Source organism: Salmo salar, chromosome 02 (assembly GCF_965601325.2).
Source record: "Salmo salar chromosome 02, fSalSal1, whole genome shotgun sequence".
Taxonomy (NCBI): Eukaryota; Metazoa; Chordata; class Actinopteri; order Salmoniformes; family Salmonidae; genus Salmo; species Salmo salar.
The window spans coordinates 7,992,410-8,012,077 of NC_138292.1; the positions used below are offsets into that span (position 1 = coordinate 7,992,410).

Below are 19,668 nucleotides of genomic sequence, written 5' to 3' on the forward strand. Positions count from 1 at the left end.
ACTCAGTATATTGCAGGTAAAATATGACTTCTATGCAAGGTATGCCTGCTAGATTATTGTGCTTTCTCCAGAATCTAGAAACATGAGTTTGTCTTGAACTAGTTAAACATCCATTATTAAACAGTCCCTGACAATGATCATTCATTAGAGTAACAACACAGCTGTAGTGAACAGATGGCACAGCTGCTAACTGGCTGATCCCAGCTTACATCAGGGCTGTCAGATAAGATGGGGAAACAACTCCGTAATTGACAGCCTGTGTCTCGGTCTCTGATTGCATCCCGAATGGAGTAGTGGTCTGGGAGTAGTGGCCTGAGGAAACACACTTAATGTGTTGTGAAAAGTGTTACAAAATGTAATGTCATGTCATATTTAAAATTGTATATAACTGTCTTCATGTTGCTCGACCCCAGGAAGAGTAGCTGCTGCCTTGGCAGGAACTAATGAGGATCCATAATAAACCCCAGGAAGAGTATCTGCTGCCTTGGCAGGAACTAATGAGGATCCATAATAAACCCCAGGAAGAGTATCTGCTGCCTTGGCAGGAACTAATGAGGATCCATAATAAACCCCAGGAAGAGTATCTGCTGCCTTGGCAGGAACTAATGAGGATCCATAATAACCCCAGGAAGAGTATCTGCTGCCTTGGCAGGAACTAATGAGGATCCATAATAACCCCAGGAAGAGTATCTGCTGCCTTGGCAGGAACTAATGAGGATCCATAATAAACCCCAGGAAGAGTATCTGCTGCCTTGGCAGGAACTAATGAGGATCCATAATAACCCCAGGAAGAGTATCTGCTGCCTTGGCAGGAACTAATGAGGATCCATAATAACCCCAGGAAGAGTATCTGCTGCCTTGGCAGGAACTAATGAGGATCCATAATAAACCCCAGGAAGAGTAGCTGCTGCCTTGGCAGGAACTAATGAGGATCCATAATAAACCCCAGGAAGAGTATCTGCTGCCTTGGCAGGAACTAATGAGGATCCATAATAAACCCCAGGAAGAGTATCTGCTGCCTTGGCAGGAACTAATGAGGATCCATAATAACCCCAGGAAGAGTAGCTGCTGCCTTGGCAGGAACTAATGAGGATCCATAATAAACCCCAGGAAGAGTATCTGCTGCCTTGGCAGGAACTAATGAGGATCCATAATAACCCCACGAAGAGTAGCTGCTGCCTTGGCAGGAACTAATGAGGATTCATAATAAACCCCAGGAAGAGTATCTGCTGCCTTGGCAGGAACTAATTAGGATCCATAATAAACCCCAGGAAGAGTATCTGCTGCCTTGGCAGGAACTAATGAGGATCCATAATAAACCCCAGGAAGAGTATCTGCTGCCTTGGCAGGAACTAATGAGGATCCATAATAACCCCAGGAAGAGTATCTGCTGCCTTGGCAGGAACTAATGAGGATCCATAATAACCCCAGGAAGAGTATCTGCTGCCTTGGCAGGAACTAATGAGGATCCATAATAACCCCAGGAAGAGTATCTGCTGCCTTGGCAGGAACTAATGAGGATCCATAATAACCCCAGGAAGAGTATGTGCTGCCTTGGCAGGAACTAATGAGGATCCATAATAAACCCCAGGAAGAGTATCTGCTGCCTTGGCAGGAACTAATGAGGATCCATAATAACCCCAGGAAGAGTAGCTGCTGCCTTGGCAGGAACTAATGAGGATCCATAATAACCCCAGGAAGAGTAGCTGCTGCCTTGGCAGGAACTAATGAGGATCCATAATAACCCCAGGAAGAGTAGCTGCTGCCTTAGCAGGAACTAATGAGGATCCATAATAACCCCAGGAAGAGTAGCTGCTGCCTTAGCAGGAACTAATGAGGATCCATAATAACCCCAGGAAGAGTATCTGCTGCCTTGGCAGGAACTAATGAGGATCCATAATAAACCCAGGAAGAGTATCTGCCGCCTTGGCAGGAACTAATGAGGATCCATAATAAACCCCAGGAAGAGTATCTGCTGCCTTGGCAGGAACTAATGAGGATCCATAATAAACCCAAATGGCACCCTATTCTCTATAGTCTCTATATAGTGCACTACATTTAACCCTGGTCAAACATAGTGCACTGTATAGGGAACAGGGTGCAATTTGGTCCCCATCCTCTGTACCCATCCTCTCTGTGTGTATCTTACCCAGCAGCAGTCTGTTAGAGGGTGTTCTGGCAGGGACACGACCATGTAGTCCTTCTTAGTGCAGACAGCCACCACCAACACTCCCTCCATGGTGAAGAAAGCCTCTAAACCTGTACCACCGGCTGTCAACAGGCTAAGCACCAAGGAGACAGGAAACACATCAATAACTGCCCCCTTGGGGGATCAATAAAGTTAACTGAATGGAATTGAATTTGATCCAACTGATGACTGGTGGCAATATTAAGTTAGTCTGCCTGTTACATACTTTTAAATCATATTGCTTTCAACCAGGGCTGTGGCGGTCAAGACATTTTGCCAGCCGGTTATTGTCATGCAAAAGCCTGCTGGTCTCACGGTAATTGACCGGTAATGAACAAATAACACGCGCCTTTAGAACATCTAATAATACATCTATGTAATAGACACCATCATAATAAATCCATGATTTATTTTAGTCAGGTCTAAAGAAACATTATGATATGAAGAAAATGGATTTCAGAAGAACAGAATATGAGTTGGCTTACGGTATGTTATCTGGCTATGCTCCATGACATAGGCTGTAGGCTAGTTCATTTAGCTGACAAGATATGCTTATAAGTCCCGTCCCATTATTTTATGATTTTATAGTAAGAAGAATATATTTGAACTTAGCTGAATAAAATAGAAAGGATATTTTCCCCATTCCGGGGAGAGTGAGCACAGTGTAAAAGTGATCATTTGAAACAGGTCCTATATACTAGATTTACAGTTATTTGGAAACTTTACACTCAACATTCACCCATCAGTCTATTCTCAATGTAATCTTGTCTTTACTAATATGTATAGGCATTCAACCTGCTGTTGAACTTCTTTCTTCAAATGGATCATCACAGGGAGGGGAGTTTTAAAAGCATGATAATGTTTTGATGATAAGTGTTTCATGTGATTTTAGATTGCATTGATGTCAAAGTGGCTAGAGGGACAATAGAGCCCTGAGTACCAGGCCATTAGGACCTGATTAGGACCTGATTAGGACCTGATTAGGACCTGATGGAGGGACAATAGACAATAGAGCCCTGAGTACTAGGCCATTAGGACCTGATGGAGGGACAATAGAGCCCTGAGTACCAGGCCATTAGGACCTGATGGAGGGACAATAGAGCCCTGAGTACCAGGCCATTAGGACCTGATGGAGGGACAATAGAGCCCTGAGTACCAGGCCATATGGACCTGATGGAGGGACAATAGAGCCCTGAGTACCAGGCCATTAGGACCTGGTGGAGGGACAATAGAGCCCTGAGTAACAGGCCATTAGGACCTGATGGAGGGACAATAGAGCCCTGAGTACCAGGCCATTAGGACCTGATGGAGGGACAATAGAGCCCTGAGTACCAGGCCATTAGGACCTGATGGAGAGGCAATAGAGCCCTGAGTACCAGGCCATTAGGACCTGATGGAGGGACAATAGAGCCCTGAGTACCAGGCCATTAGAACCTGATGGAGAGGCAATAGAGCCTTGAGTACCAGGCCATTAGGACCTGATGGAGGGACAATAGAGCCCTGAGTACCAGGCCATTAGGAACTCTCATTGGGCCAGCACCGGCTCTCTCATTGGGCCATTAGGAACTCTCATTGGGCCAGCACCGGCTCTCTCATTGGGCCAGCACACATCAAGCAGCAGTGTGGTGTTAGGTGTATCCCCATCTCTCCAGTCTGGTACCTGTACAGCTGTTTCCTGCGGGGGCCTTTGCCCATACCCCGGGTCGCCGCCCCTGGTGCCCCAGCAGACGAGCGGGTGCTGGGCGTGGAGAACTCTGAGTGGTATTGTGGGAAGTCCATGTTGAGACAGAGCCAGGCGTGGAAGGAAAACCCACTGCCTGGCCAGCGCTGGACCGTGGGCACCATGATCCCTGCCAGGGGATGGGTCAGGTCAAAATACTGCAGGGCGCTGTTCTTCCCCTCCCTGGCCGCCATTGCCGCCAACACCCGGATGATGCGGGCGCAGTAAGGGTGTGTCCCCGTCCGCTTCCCTGCCAACACGTCCTGCCCCTGGTAAGGGAGAGAATTTTATCTAAGGGTGGTCATGTGCTATCTGGACGGAGGGGTGCTATCTGGACAGAGGGGTGCTATCTGGACAGAGGGGTGCTATCTGGACAGAGGGGTGCTATCTGGACGGAGGGGTGCTATCTGGACGGAGGGGTGCTATCTGGACGGAGGGGTGCTATCTGGACGGAGGGGTGCTATCTGGACGGAGGGGTGTTATCTGGACGGAGGGGTGTTATCTGGACGGAGGGGTGTTATCTGGACAGAGGGGTGCTATCTGGACGGAGGGGTGCTATCTGGACGGAGGGGTGTTATCTGGACGGAGGGGTGTTATCTGGACGGAGGGGTGTTATCTGGACGGAGGGGTGTTATCTGGACGGAGGGGTGTTATCTGGACGGAGGGGTGTTATCTGGACGGAGGGGTGTTATCTGGACGGAGGGGTGCTATCTGGACGGAGGGGTGCTATCTGGACGGAGGGGTGTTATCTGGACGGAGGGGTGTTATCTGGACGGAGGGGTGCTATCTGGACGGAGGGGTGTTATCTGGACAGAGGGGTGCTATCTGGACGGAGGGGTGTTATCTGGACGGAGGGGTGTTATCTGGACGGAGGGGTGTTATCTGGACGGAGGGGTGCTATCTGGACAGAGGGGTGATATCTGGACGGAGGGGTGTTATCTGGACGGAGGGGTGCTATCTGGACAGAGGGGTGCTATCTGGACAGAGGGGTGCTATCTGGATGGAGAGGTGATATCTGGGTTAATTGTTAAGGTTGGTGATGTAGATGCTTCTATGCACAACACCAAAATAAATTCTTAGTAACTTTTGTTGCATGGCAATAAGGTTCTGATTCTGAATGGTTTTACAGTGGCCTCTAAATATTGGGACAGTGAAGCACTTTTCTTTTGAAATCAAACAATGACTATGAGGTTAAAGTGCATACTGTCGTCTTTAATTTGAGGGTACTTTCATCCATATTGGGTTAACAATTTATAAATTACAGCCCTTTTTTAATACATAGTCTCCCAATTTTAGGAGACCAAAACTATTTGGTCAAATGCACTTCTATGTGTATTAAAGCAGTCAGAAGTTTAGGATTTGGTCCCATTTTCACACAATGACTACATCAAACAGGTGACTCTACAAACTTGTTGGATGTATTTGCTGTTAATCTGAAACACAACAAAAACTATTTTGTGCCCAATAGAAATGAATGGTAAATAATGTGTTGAGTCATTTTTATTGTAAATAAGAATAGAATGTTCCTTAACACTTCTACATTAATGAAGATGCTACCATGATTACGGATAATCCTGAATGATTCGTGCATAATGATGAGTGAGGAAGTTACAGATGCACAAATACACCACCAAGACATGCTAACCTCCCACCATTACAATAACAGGGGAGGTTAGCATTTTATATCATACCCTCAAGACATGCTAACCTCCCACCATTACAATAACAGGGGAGGTTAGCATTTTATATCAGACCCCCAAGACATGCTAACCTCTCACCATTACAATAACAGGGGAGGTTAGCATTTTATATCAGACCCCCAAGACATGCTAACCTCTCACCATTACAATAACAGGGGAGGTTAGCATTTTATATCATACCTCCAAGACATGCTAACCTCTCACCATTACAATAACAGGGGAGGTTAGCATTTTATATCATACCCCCAAGACATGCTAACCTCTCACCATTACAATAACAGGGGAGGTTAGCATTTTATATCATACCCCCAAGACATGCTAACCTCTCACCATTACAATAACAGGGGAGGTTAGCATTTTATATCATACCCCCAAGACATGCTAACCTCTCACCATTACAATAACAGGGGAGGTTAGCATTTTATATCATACCCCCAAGACATGCTAACCTCTCACCATTACAATAACAGGGGAGGTTAGCATTTTATATCATACCCCCAAGACATGCTAACCTCTCACCATTACAATAACAGGGGAGGATAGCATTTTGGGTGGGGTGTATGATATTTGGAGTATAAAGCCCCAAACAATGCTTCACTGTCCCAATAATTACGGAGGGCACTGTATGTTACACTGTATGTTACACTGTATGTTACACTGTATATTACACTGTATGTTACACTGTATATTACACTGTATGTTACACTGTATATTACACTGTATGTTACACTGTATGTTACACTGTATGTTACACTGTATATTACACTGTATGTTACACTGTATATTACACTGTATGTTACACTGTATATTACACTGTATGTTACACTGTATGTTACACTGTATGTTACACTGTATATTACACTGTATGTTACACTGTATATTACACTGTATGTTACACTGTATATTACACTGTATGTTACACTGTATGTTACACTGTATGTTACACTGTATGTTACACTGTATATTAAACTGTATGTTACACTGTATATTACACTGAATGTTACACTGAATGTTACACTGTATATTACACTGAATGTTACACTGTATGTTACACTGTATGTTACACAAATGAAAGCGTTACAGAGCATCAATTTGAAATGAAATACCTGGTCGAGGGGTCGGAGAAGCCTCAACAGAGACTTCAGCTCAGCAGGCCTCAGACAGAGAGACCCCATGTCCTGTAGCATCCCCAGGAGGCCGTCGGCACACTGGCGGTCCAGTCTCTGTGGCTGGGAGAGGACATGGAGCACAGCCCCCACCAGGCCGGCCTCCACAGCCACCGTACGGCAGGACAGGGAGCCCCCGCAGACCGCAGCCAGCCACTGGGCTACCAGGAGCTGAAGGTCCCTCTGGGGGGCCAGGTCAGGCAGCCACTGTAGGAGGAGGAGGAGGGGCTGGTCGTTACTGATACCCAGGTGATGGGCATGGGCGTGTTCCCCTTCCACCGCCTAGTGGAGAGAAGGAGAGGGAGAGAAAAGAGGGCAATGAGGGAGGAGTGAGAGAGTGAGAGGTTTTTGTGGAAGACCAAATATATCTAACCCACAGAACGATGACAAGTAAATGACTAATGGCCTTCATGACAACATGACATTCTCTCCCTTTACACTCTACATTAGTATCCCTTTAACCAGATGAAGTGAGGAGGTGTTGATCTGCTCACCATGTTCATGAGTTCCTGCAGCAGGCGTTTAGTGGGCTGACCCTGACTCTTCAGCACGTCAAACAGCTGGGAGTAGCCAATCCTCTCCTTGAAAACTTCCTGGAGGCAGAAGAACAGAGACACAAATATAGACAGGCTAGTAATGTACAGAGAAACAAATATAGACAGGCTAGTAATGTACAGAGAAACAAATATAGACAGGCTAGTAATGTACAGAGAAACAAATATAGACAGGCTAGTAATGTACAGAGAAACAAATATAGACAGGCTAGTAATGTACAGAGAAACAAATATAGACAGGCTAGTAATGTACAGAGAAACAAATATAGACAGGCTAGTAATGTACAGAGAAACAAATATAGACAGGCTAGTAATGTACAGAGAAACAAATATAGACAGGCTAGTAATGTACAGAGAAACAAATATAGACAGGCTAGTAATGTACAGAGAAACAAATATAGACAGGCTAGTAATGTACAGAGACATATGGCAACCTATTCCCTATACAGAGCCCAATGGGCCCTGGTCAAAAGCAGTGCACTATACAGGGAATAGGTTGCCATATGGGACAGAGATAGAATTAAAGAACTGCCTCCCTGGCAAAGTGCCACACAACAGACAGGAGGACAATGAGACTGTCTAAACAAGAATGAAAACAGTGTCAAGCCTTATCCGGCTCTTTTTCTGTCCTGATTATGTGTGTGTGTGTGTGTGTGTGTGTGTGTGTGTGTGTGTGTGTGTCAGACAGAGGAAGATGGTACTAGAACTATGCTTGTGTGATGAAGAGCCTTGTCTAAGACCTGAAGACTGTGTAATCTCCCTGAAATACTGCCTAGGGTTCAACTGGGAGGGCTAATGTAGTCCGGATGACTAGGGTTCAACCGGGAGGGCTAATGTAGTCTGGATGACTAGGGTTCAACTGGGAGGGCTAATGTAGTCCGGATGACTAGGGTTCAACCGGGAGGGCTAATGTAGTCCGGATGACTAGGGTTCAACCGGGAGGGCTAATGTAGTCCGGATGACTAGGGTTCAACTGGGAGGGCTAATGTAGTCCGGATGACTAGGGTTCAACTGGGAGGGCTAATGTAGTCCGGATGACTAGGGTTCAACTGGGAGGGCTAATGTAGTCCGGATGACTAGGGTTCAACTGGGAGGGCTAATGTAGTCCGGATGACTAGGGTTCAACTGGGAGGGCTAATGTAGTCCGGATGACTAGGGTTCAACTGGGAGGGCTAATGTAGTCCGGATGACTAGGGTTCAACTGGGAGGGCTAATGTAGTCCGGATGACTAGGGTTCAACCGGGAGGGCTAATGTAGTCCGGATGACTAGGGTTCAACCGGGAGGGCTAATGTAGTCTGGATGACTAGGGTTCAACCGGGAGGGCTAATGTAGTCTGGATGACTAGGGTTCAACCGGGAGGGCTAATGTAGTCTGGATGACTAGGGTTCAACCGGGAGGGCTAATGTAGTCCGGATGACTAGGGTTCAACCGGGAGGGCTAATGTAGTCCGGATGACTAGGGTTCAACTGGGAGGGCTAATGTAGTCCGGATGACTAGGGTTCAATACCCAGAGGACCACACTAGTTGTAGAAATCCTTACCTTGGCAGAAGGGGAGTTACTCATGATGGATGTGAGGACTCCGAGGGCATGGACTGTGATGCAGTCGGAACCTTTCTCCAAAACCTACACAGTCAGGGGGACATAATAAGATGTGACACCGCAGACTTAACATACTGTATGTACAGGTGACACCCCACACCAACTCAAGGGGACATATATACATGAAAACACACACAGGGAAAAGACAGAAGTTACCATAACAACTGGGCCAATTACTGACAGGTGTTGACATGCAGAACCCAAACCATCACACAACTAATACGATTGTAAAAGTCTTCTGCCACAAAAAATTATGTGACACACAAGCAAAACCCATTGTTCCACAATAACCGAGCGCTGCATAGGACACAGATTCCATCACACATCTACAACCATAAATCATTGTGAAAGATACCAAACCGGCAGACATGCAGGAGGAGGAAGATCCCAACAGGAGCCTTGAGACAGTGAGGTGATACATGCTTGGAGAGATGAGCACAGACACACACACAGACACACAGACACCTCATCTGACCTACTGATGACAGCAGGACACTCAGCCTCTATTAGAGAATATAGTGTGTAAGAAGAGAGAGAGGGAGGCTCATATCCACCCACAACAACACACTGGACGACTGAACCATCTAGCTACACACCATTACACTCGTTATATTCTAAAAGCAGACATATTTGACAGAATCTGGAAAGCGTATGTGGACCATCTTAGAGAATGTTAGTGTCTGTTTTGTGTCAGTTTGTTTTGGACTCAGTGTTGTGTTCCTGGATCCCTCTGTGAGAATGAATGTATGTGGATTTGGGGGGTGGGGGGGCTGTATACCAAACTGAGTTCTGTAGAAAAACAAACTAATTGTCAACAACAAAAAGAAGAGAGAGCTACTAGTCTAGTACACAGATCATCCTACCCTTCATCTCTCTGAGCTCTTTAAACAGGAAGCCTTTTCACCAGGAAGTCTGGCCAGTCGCCCTCGTTTGTAAATTATGCAGGTAGTGCAATTATACTACGTAGCTATAGACTATGAGGTGGGAGGGGGAGGTGAGAAGGGAGGAGAGGAGGGGGAGGAGAAAGCATGAGAGTGAAAGAGAGAGATAAAGACAGAGAGAGATAAAGAGAGGAGGAGAGCAAGAGAGAGAAGAGGCTGAGTTTTCTGCTGACAGTCAGACCTATTTCAACATGATCATGGAGGGAAAGTACCTGGTCCACTTCCACCTCTGTGTCCGTGAGCAAACGTGTGTTGAGGTCACACACCCCATCACGCTCCGACCTACACCTCTTACTGTGATAGAGCTACAGGACAGGACACAGACGGACACACAAACGGACAGACAGACGGACAGACAGACAGAGACAATGTCAACTCAGAGAGGACCATGTTTGGTTCTCCACTGTGGCAGCACCTGCTGCAGGAAGAACACACCTGCAGCAGGAAGAACACACCTGCTGCAGGAAGAACACACCTGCTGCAGGAAGAACACACCTGCTGCAGGAAGAACACACCTGCTGCAGGAAGAACACACCTGCTGCAGGAAGAACACACCTGCTGCAGGAAGAACACACCTGCTGCAGGAAGAACACACCTGCTGCAGGAAGAACACACCTGCTGCAGGAAGAACACACCTGCTGCAGGAAGAACACACCTGCTGCAGGAAGAACACACCTGCTGCAGGAAGAACACACCTGCTGCAGGAAGAACACACCTGCTGCATGATGGATGGACAGACGGACAGACAGACGGACGGACGGACAGACGGACGGACGGACGGACGGACAGACAGACAGACAGACAGACGAACAGACGAACAGACAGATCGACAGACAGAGAGATGGACGGACAGACAGAGACATGGATGGACAGAGAGAGATGGATGGACAGAGAGAGAGATGGATGGACAGAGAGAGATGGATGGACAGAGAGAGAGATGGATGGACAGACAGACAGACAGACAGACAGACAGACAGAGAGACAGAGAGACAGACAGACAGACAGACAGACAGACAGACAGACAGACAGACAGACAGACAGACAGACAGACAGACAGACAGACAGACAGACAGACAGACAGACAGACAGACAGACAGACAGACAGACAGACAGACCTTGCTGTTCTGGATGAGTCGGAGGATGTGTTCGAAGCAGTTGTTGTTGAGGAAGATGGCCTGCAGCACCGGCCTGTCTGAACACTGCAGGATCTCAGGCACCGAAGCTGTTGAGGACAATACGACTCCTCATCAACAACAACATAAATAACTTGTCACATTTACAACAATAATAAGTACCTGGCCTTCAGAGATAAACCTTCATATAGAAGAGAGATGTCTCCTGTTTTGACTGAGGGACAGTCTGGGGGACAGTCTGTTGGTGCTATCATGCCAACTCCCTGTCACTCATTATCATGCCATGTTTGACTTGAGAAGGACAGCAAATGAAGTTGGCCCCATATGGAACAGATATAAAAGACAAGATTCCTGTATGTTATACCTGGAAGTAATACATATTGCAGCAAATACACATCTAAGATTCATAGAAGATTCTTGTAATATCTCAATCAATCAAATGTATTTATAAAGCCCTTTTTACATCAGCAGATGTCACATCAGCTGACTGATATGGGTGGTTAACAATTAGACAACAGATATTCTGCATGTATTATATTAAAACATAAGGGGGACATGTCAGCTAAGCCTTCTGAGGTCTCACATACACATTTCAAAGGCCTTGCATACCACTGTCTGACGTCATGCACCGTCACACTTACTGAAGAAAGAAGAAAAGTCCACCGCAAGCAGGAGGAGGAAGAGGAAGAGGAAAAGAGGAGAGGAGAGGAAGAGGAGGATGAGGACGATGAGGAGGGGAGGAAAGAAGGAAGAGATAAGGGGGAGGAGAGCAGAGGAGGAGGGGGAGAAAGAGGGAAAGAACAAGGAGAGGAGGAGGATGAGGAAGAGGAGGATGAGGAAGAGGAAGAGGGGAGGAAAGGAGGAGGGGAGAAAGAGGGGAAGAATAAGGAGAGGATGAGGAAGAGGAGTAGGAATGACTTCAATAACAGCAGTGAATCTATTTTGTTATTGAGTAGCGATCCCTCAACAATCATTCTCATGATAGCACATTGGTAGTAGTCAGTGACAAATATCAAAGCTGGGCTTGGTTAAAACCCTGGATGAGAGACCAAAGGCATAGGTGTAGATAGATCAACTGTCCAGTAGGAGGTGCTGCCCAACAGAAACATGAAAACTCATACGTGAAAATGTATATACAAATGTTTTTTTTCTTATAGTAACTTTCATGTTTTTTTTATACGCATGTTGACTTATAAAAACAAGCTATAAGGAAAGCATTTCTTTTGTAGAGGTTACAATGTCAGAACATACATTTTCTTATAATGTTCTTAGATCACTCTTAGAATTCCTATCTACATAGGAAATTCACCACAATCATATAATGAATTGTTTATGTCATATAAGGCATATGCCCTATATATACAAAAGTATGTGGACACCCCTTCAAATTAGTGGATTCGGCTATTTCAGCCACACCCGTTGCTGACAGGTGAATAACATCGAGCACACAGCTATGGAATCTCCATAGGCGGCAGGTAGCCTAGTGGTTAGCGTTGGACTAGTAACTGAAAGGTTGCAAGATCGAATCCCTGAGCTGACAAGGTAAAAATCTGTTGTTCTGACAGTAGAATGGCCTTACTGAAGAGCTTAGTTGCTTTCAACGTGGCACTGTCATAGGATGCCACCTTTCCAAAAAATGTCTGCCCTGCTAGAGCTGCCCTGGTCAAATGTAAGTGCTGTTATTGTGAAGTGCAAATGTTTAGGAGCAACAATCTACCATGAAATGGTAGGACACATAAGCTCACAGAACAGGACCGCTGAAGTGCACAGCGTGTAAAAATCGTCTGTCCTCGGTTGAAACACTTACTACCGAGTTCCAAACTGCCTCTGCATGCAAAGTCAGCACAAGAACTGTTCATCATGAAATGGGTCTCCATGGCCGAGCAGCCGTACATAAGCCTAAGATCACCATGTGCAATGCCAAGCGTCGGCTGGAGTGGTGTAAAGCTCGCCACCATTGGACTCTGGAGCAGTGAAAACGCATTCTCTGGAGTAATGAATCACTCTTCACCATCTGGCAGTCCGATCGATGAATCTGGATTTGTTGGATGCCAGGGGAACCCTACAGAACCAACTGTAAAGTTTGGTGGAGGAGGAATAATGGTCTGAGGCTGTTTTTCATGGTTCAGGCTCCTTAGTTCACTGCTCCTTAGTTCCAGTGAAAGGAAATCTTAACGCTACAGCATACAATGACATTCTAGATGATTGTGTATGGAGATTGCATGGCTGTGTGCTCGGTTTTATACACCTGTCAGCGAATCTGGGTTTGTGGCTGAAATAACCTAATCCACTAATTTGAAGGGGTCCACATACTTTTGTCCATATAAGGCAAAACATACTAAATCTTACCAGTTACTTATTAGATTTCTGTACTAATAATCTTCTTCTGCCATACAAGATTGTCATTTGTTTTTCATGGTTGTTTTCCATATGGGGCATGATGGCACAAACATTAGTGGGACCAGACTAATATTTGGGGAGTGTGTTTTGGATGAGGCCTCTTACTCAGCATGTGACTCTGGAGAGTGATGAGGTGTTCCTCCCAGCTCTGCCCGTCCCCCTGCTCGTTCCCTAACCCTGGAGGCCGGTTCCAGTTCAGGACCTGGAAGTATCAGAAACAGTTGCATACCTCCATTACCAAAACACTAATGCCGTGCTAACCACACTCCTACCCTCCACCAAACCAAGCTTCAATTGATAGAAAAGAGCAGATTCTTAACAGTTGTCCCATCAAGATCAACCTACTACAGCCACTGCTGCTACTACCACTGCTCCTGCTTCTGCTACTGCTACTTCTCCTACTCCTCCTACTGCTGCTACTGCTTCTCCTACTTCGCTTACTACTTCTCCTACTGCTGCTACTACTTCTCCTACTGCTGCTACTGCTTCTCCTACTGCTGCTACTACTTCTCCTACTGCTACTACTGCTGCTACTGCCTCTCCTACTGCTGCTACTACTTCTCCTACTGCTGCTACTGCTTCTCCTACTGCTTCTCCTACTGCTGCTACTGCTTCTCCTACTGCTGCTACTGCTTCTCCTACTGCTGCTACTGCTGCTACTGCTTCTCCTACTGCTGCTACTGCTTCTCCTACTGCTGCTACTACTTATTCTACTGCTGCTACTACTTCTGCTACTGCCTCTCCTACTGCTGCTACTGCCTCTCCTACTGCTGCTACTACTTCTCCTACTGCTGCTACTGCTTCTCCTACTGCTTCTCCTACTGCTGCTACTGCTGCTACTGCTTCTCCTACTGCTGCTACTGCTTCTCCTACTGCTTCTCCTACTGCTGCTACTGCTTCTCCTACTGCTGCTACTGCTTCTCCTACTGCTTCTCCTACTGCTTCTCCTACTGCTTCTCCTACTGCTTCTCCTACTGCTGCTACTGCTTCTCCTACTGCTGCTACTGCTTCTCCTACTGCTGCTACTGCTTCTCCTACTGCTGCTACTACTTCTCCTACTGCTGCTACTGCTTCTCCTACTGCTTCTCCTACTGCTTCTCCTACTGCTGCTACTGCTTCTACTGCTTCTCCTACTGCTTCTCCTACTGCTGCTACTGCTTCTCCTACTGCTGCTACTGCTTCTCCTACTGCTTCTCCTACTTCTCCTACTGCTGCTACTGCTTCTCCTACTGCTTCTCCTACTGCTTCTACTACTGCTTCTCCTACTTCTACTACTGCTTCTCCTACTTCTACTACTGCTTCTCCTACTGCTGCTACTGCTTCTCCTACTGCTGCTACTGCTTCTCCTACTGCTGCTACTGCTTCTCCTACTGCTGCTACTACTGCTCCTACTGCTTCTCCTACTGCTGCTACTACTTCTCCTACTGCTGCTACTACTTCTCCTACTGCTGCTACTACTTCTCCTACTGCTGCTACTACTTCTCCTACTGCTGCTACTGCTTCTCCTACTGCTGCTACTACTTCTCCTACTGCTGCTGCTACTACTTCTCCTACTGCTGCTACTACTTCTCCTACTGCTCCTACTGCTTCTCCTACTGCTGCTACTACTTCTCCTACTGCTGCTACTACTTCTCCTACTGCTGCTACTACTTCTCCTACTGCTGCTACTACTTCTCCTACTACTTCTCCTACTGCTGCTACTACTTCTCCTACTGCTGCTACTACTTCTCCTACTGCTGCTACTACTTCTCCTGCTACTACTTCTCCTACTGCTGCTACTACTTCTCCTACTGCTGCCACTACTTCTCCTACTGCTGTTGCTACTACCTGGAAGTAGCCATCCAACACGGTCCTGATCTCCAGCCGGCGCTCTGCAGGACTACTGGAGTGGAGGATATGCACCATTGCAGTCAGGCACTGCAGGGTCAGCCGTAGCAGCGTGGGGTCCTTGGGGTTAGAGGAGGTCCGGAGGCACCAGGCTCGGAGTACAGAAAGAAGGTCCTCCACAGACTGCAGGGTGATGGAGAGCAGGCCATTCTTCTGGAATGCATAGATACAGTACATACGAGTTAACACACACACACACACACACACACACACACACACACACACACACACACACACACACACACACACACACACACACACACACACACACACACACACACACACACACACACACACACACACACACACACACACACACACACACACACACACACACACACAATTCTGAAGAGAGGTACAGTAGGAGTGCTTTACCTTGCTGCCACTTATGACCGCCCCTTGGAGATGGACCAATCGGAGAGTGAGGACCTCTGGGATCTGCCGGCTGTCCTGCAGGCTGTCTGTGAACCAACGACACATTAATGGTTGTTGTTTTGACAGGCTGTCTGTGAACCACATATTGATGGTTGGTGTTTTGATGACATGGCAACATATCCTGAGCGTCAGTCTGTACCATCATGCCAACTCCTTGTCGCTCACTGTCATACCAAAAGGTCTGGCTTGACAATGAGCAATGGAGTTGACAAGAGCACTTACAGATCTGGGACCAGGTGATAGAAGGAGACACCAGATCTGGGACCAGGCTACAGAAGGAGACACCAGATCTGGGACCAGGCTACAGAAGGAGACAACAGACCTGGGACCAGGCTACAGAAGGAGACAACAGACCTGGGACCAGGCTACAGAAGGAGACAACAGACCTGGGACCAGGCTACAGAAGGAGACAACAGATCTGGGACAAGGCTACAGAAGAAGACAACAGACCTGGGACCAGGCTACGGAAGAAGACAACAGACAACAGACCTGGGACAAGGCTACGGAAGGAGACAACAGACCTGGGACAAGGCTACGGAAGGAGACAACAGACCTGGGACCAGGCTACAGAAGGAGACAATAGATCTGGAACCAGGCTACAGAAGGAGACAACAGACCTGGGACCAGGCTACAGAAAGTGACAGGCTACAGAAGGAGACAACAGATCTGGGACCAGGCTACAGAAGGAGACAACAGATCTGGGACCAGGCTATAGAAGGAGACAACAGATCTGGAACCAGGCTACAGAAGGAGACAACAGATCTGGGACCAGGCTATAGAAGGAGACAATAGATCTGGAACCAGGCTACAGAAGGAGACAACAGATCTGGGACCAGGCTACAGAAGGAGACAATAGATCTGGAACCAGGCTACAGAAGGAGACAACAGATCTGGAATCAGGCTACAGAAGGAGAAAACAGATCTGGGACCAGGCTACAGAAGGAGACAATAGATCTGGAATCAGGCTACAGAAGGAGAAAACAGATCTGGGACCAGGCTACAGAAGGAGACAACAGATCTGGAATCAGGCTACAGAAGGAGAAAACAGATCTGGGACCAGGCTAATGGCAATACATTGTACAAGACAGTATGCACAGCCAGTATACTGTGATGTCATAAAGAGATGTGGAAATCCAAGGCACACTGGGACAGCATTGAGAAATAGCAGGATGTGGGTTGAGCCCTCGTTAGGCAAGGTTATGTATCAAGACAATGGAGATCCCATAAGTCTTAGTAATAGGTCCAACATCAGCTAGCAGTATTATACACACCAGAGGCTGAGCCCACTGGGCTCTGGTCAAAAGCAATGCACTATATAGGGAATACGGTGCCAGCTGGGATGCAGCTCAACCACTTCCCTCTCTCAATAGCATGGTGTTAACAGTCATGTTGAGCTTTCTGTAATCTACAGACTCAACTTGTCCAGACAGGTTTCCAACATGGTTTAGAGATTAGCATTGTGCTAATCAAAGGACACTAGCAATAGAAGTGTTTAATAAACTAAGATCCCAGTGAGAGAACACTGCTAATTAGAAAATAACATAATTAACTTTAGATCAAGACAGAACATATCGACCGGACTCTTGCCCACTGTGTTTCTCCAAAAGGGAGAAAAGTACATTTTGAGCAGCCTAATGGAAAGCTGTATATTACTGGAACAGGAGAACAGGCTAGTATAAAGGTAGTCTGAGTAGTTATATATACAGAGGTATATATTAATAGAAGTAGTTATATATACAGAGCTATATATTAATAGAAGTAGTTATATATACAGAGCTATATATTAATAGAAGTAGTTATATATACACAGAGGTAAATATTAATAGAAGTAGTTATATATACACAGAGGTAAATATTAATAGAAGTAGTTATATATACACAGAGGTAAATATTAATAAAAGTAGTTATATATACACAGAGGTAAATATTAATAGAAGTAGTTATATATACACACAGAGGTATATATTAATAGAATTAGTTATATATACACACAGAGGTATATATTAATAGAAGTAGTTATATATACACACAGAGGTATATATTAATAGAAGTAGTTATATATACACACAGAGGTATATATTAATAGAAGTAGTTATATATACAGAGGTATATATTAATAGAAGTAGTTATATATACAGAGGTATATATGAATAGAAGTAGTTATATATACACAGAGGTAAATATTAATAGAAGTAGTTATATATACAGAGCTATATATTAATAGAAGTAGTTATATATACACAGAGGTAAATATTAATAGAAGTAGTTATATATACACAGAGGTAAATATTAATAGAAGTAGTTATATATATACACAGAGGTATATATTAATAGAATTAGTTATATATACACACAGAGGTATATATGAATAGAAGTAGTTATATATACACAGAGGTATATATGAATAGAAGTAGTTATATATACACAGAGGTATATATGAATAGAAGTAGTTATATATACAGAGATATATATGAATAGAAGTAGTTATATATACAGAGCTATATATTAATAGAAGTAGTTATATATACAGAGCTATATATTAATAGAAGTAGTTATATATACAGAGGTAAATATTAATAGAAGTAGTTATATATACACAGAGGTATATATTAATAGAAGTAGTTATATATACACAGAGGTATATATTAATAGAAGTAGTTATATATACAGAGGTATATATGAATAGAAGTAGTTATATATACACAGAGGTATATATTAATAGAAGTAGTTATATATACACAGAGGTATATATTAATAGAAGTAGTTATATATACACAGAGGTATATATTAATAGAAGTAGTTATATATACAGAGGTATATATGAATAGAAGTAGTTATATATACACAGAGGTATATATTAATAGACGGGTGCTGAATGAAGTCTACAGTGGGACTCAGTGGAAGCTGTTTTGAGGAAGGAGTAGTACAATTGGGACCATAGGCTGTAAGAGAGAAGTTACTGTGGTGTAGGAGGGAGGCCTGGAGTGAGTGAGTGAGTGAGTGAGTGTGTGAGTGAGTGAGTGAGTGAGTGAGTGTGTGAGTGAGCGTGTGAGTGAGCGTGTGAGTGAGTGTGCGGTGCCTCACCATGGAATAGAGCAGGCAGCTCCTCTGGTAAAGGAAGAGGGGAGAACTTATACTTGCTCCTCTCCGCCATGCTCACCTCCTCCCTAAAAACACACACACATACACACACACACATACACACACACACACATTTACAGCAGGCCTACAGACTTGGCCTCTGTGCCAAATAGCATCCTATTCCCCATGTAGTGCCCCACAGGGCTCTGGTCCAAAGTAGTGCACTATATAGGGAATAGGGTGCCATTTAGGATGCACCCTTAAGGAGACAGAGATAAGAGCTGTTGCAGCAACACCGTCATCCACTACAGATGAACAAGCAGAGATAAGGCCTCGTCATTTCTAAGGGTTGGGTTCATACAGTCTGCCCTCGACATGGTCCTTCACCACACACAAAGACACAGACATACTGACACACACAGTCCAACAGGCAGTCTCCACTCAGCTTCAAAACACACACAGTCTAACGGGTGGTCTCCACCCAGCTTCAAAAGACACAGTCCGACGGGCAGTCTCCACCCAGCTTCAAAACACACACAGTCCAACAGGCAGTCTCCACCCAGCTTCAAAACATGGGTAGGGTGCGCACGCACACACACACCCACCCTGCCAGGCGTCTCCTCCATGTATTATAAGGGTCAAAGAGACTCTCCAACAGCATTAGGCCATACTGAATCACTGTCTGGATCACTGTCTGGAGGGACGACTGATCCGCAGGCTGCTTCTTCAGCTGAAACACACACACACACACACCACACACACACCACACACACACCACACACACACACACACACACACACACACACACACACACACACACACACACACACACACACACACACACACACACACACACACACAC

The 19,668-nt window shown here is 45.6% G+C and overlaps 1 protein-coding gene across 1 annotated transcript in view; it reads right to left on the reverse strand.

Annotated features, from left to right (window-relative positions):
* LOC106573589 (neurobeachin-like protein 2) overlaps nt 1-19,668 on the reverse strand; it is a 138,038-nt gene that overhangs the window by 74,450 nt on the left and 43,920 nt on the right. Inside the window, exons 5-16 of the mRNA XM_082968540.1 lie at nt 19,412-19,536; nt 18,810-18,892; nt 15,666-15,751; nt 15,231-15,443; nt 13,509-13,605; nt 10,986-11,092; nt 10,083-10,175; nt 8,870-8,953; nt 7,269-7,367; nt 6,715-7,056; nt 3,849-4,177; nt 2,150-2,282 (exon numbers count right to left, since the gene is read on the reverse strand). Coding sequence (XP_082824666.1) covers nt 2,150-2,282; nt 3,849-4,177; nt 6,715-7,056; nt 7,269-7,367; nt 8,870-8,953; nt 10,083-10,175; nt 10,986-11,092; nt 13,509-13,605; nt 15,231-15,443; nt 15,666-15,751; nt 18,810-18,892; nt 19,412-19,536 — 1,791 coding nt within the window. The remainder of the gene's footprint in view (nt 1-2,149; nt 2,283-3,848; nt 4,178-6,714; nt 7,057-7,268; nt 7,368-8,869; nt 8,954-10,082; nt 10,176-10,985; nt 11,093-13,508; nt 13,606-15,230; nt 15,444-15,665; nt 15,752-18,809; nt 18,893-19,411; nt 19,537-19,668) is intronic.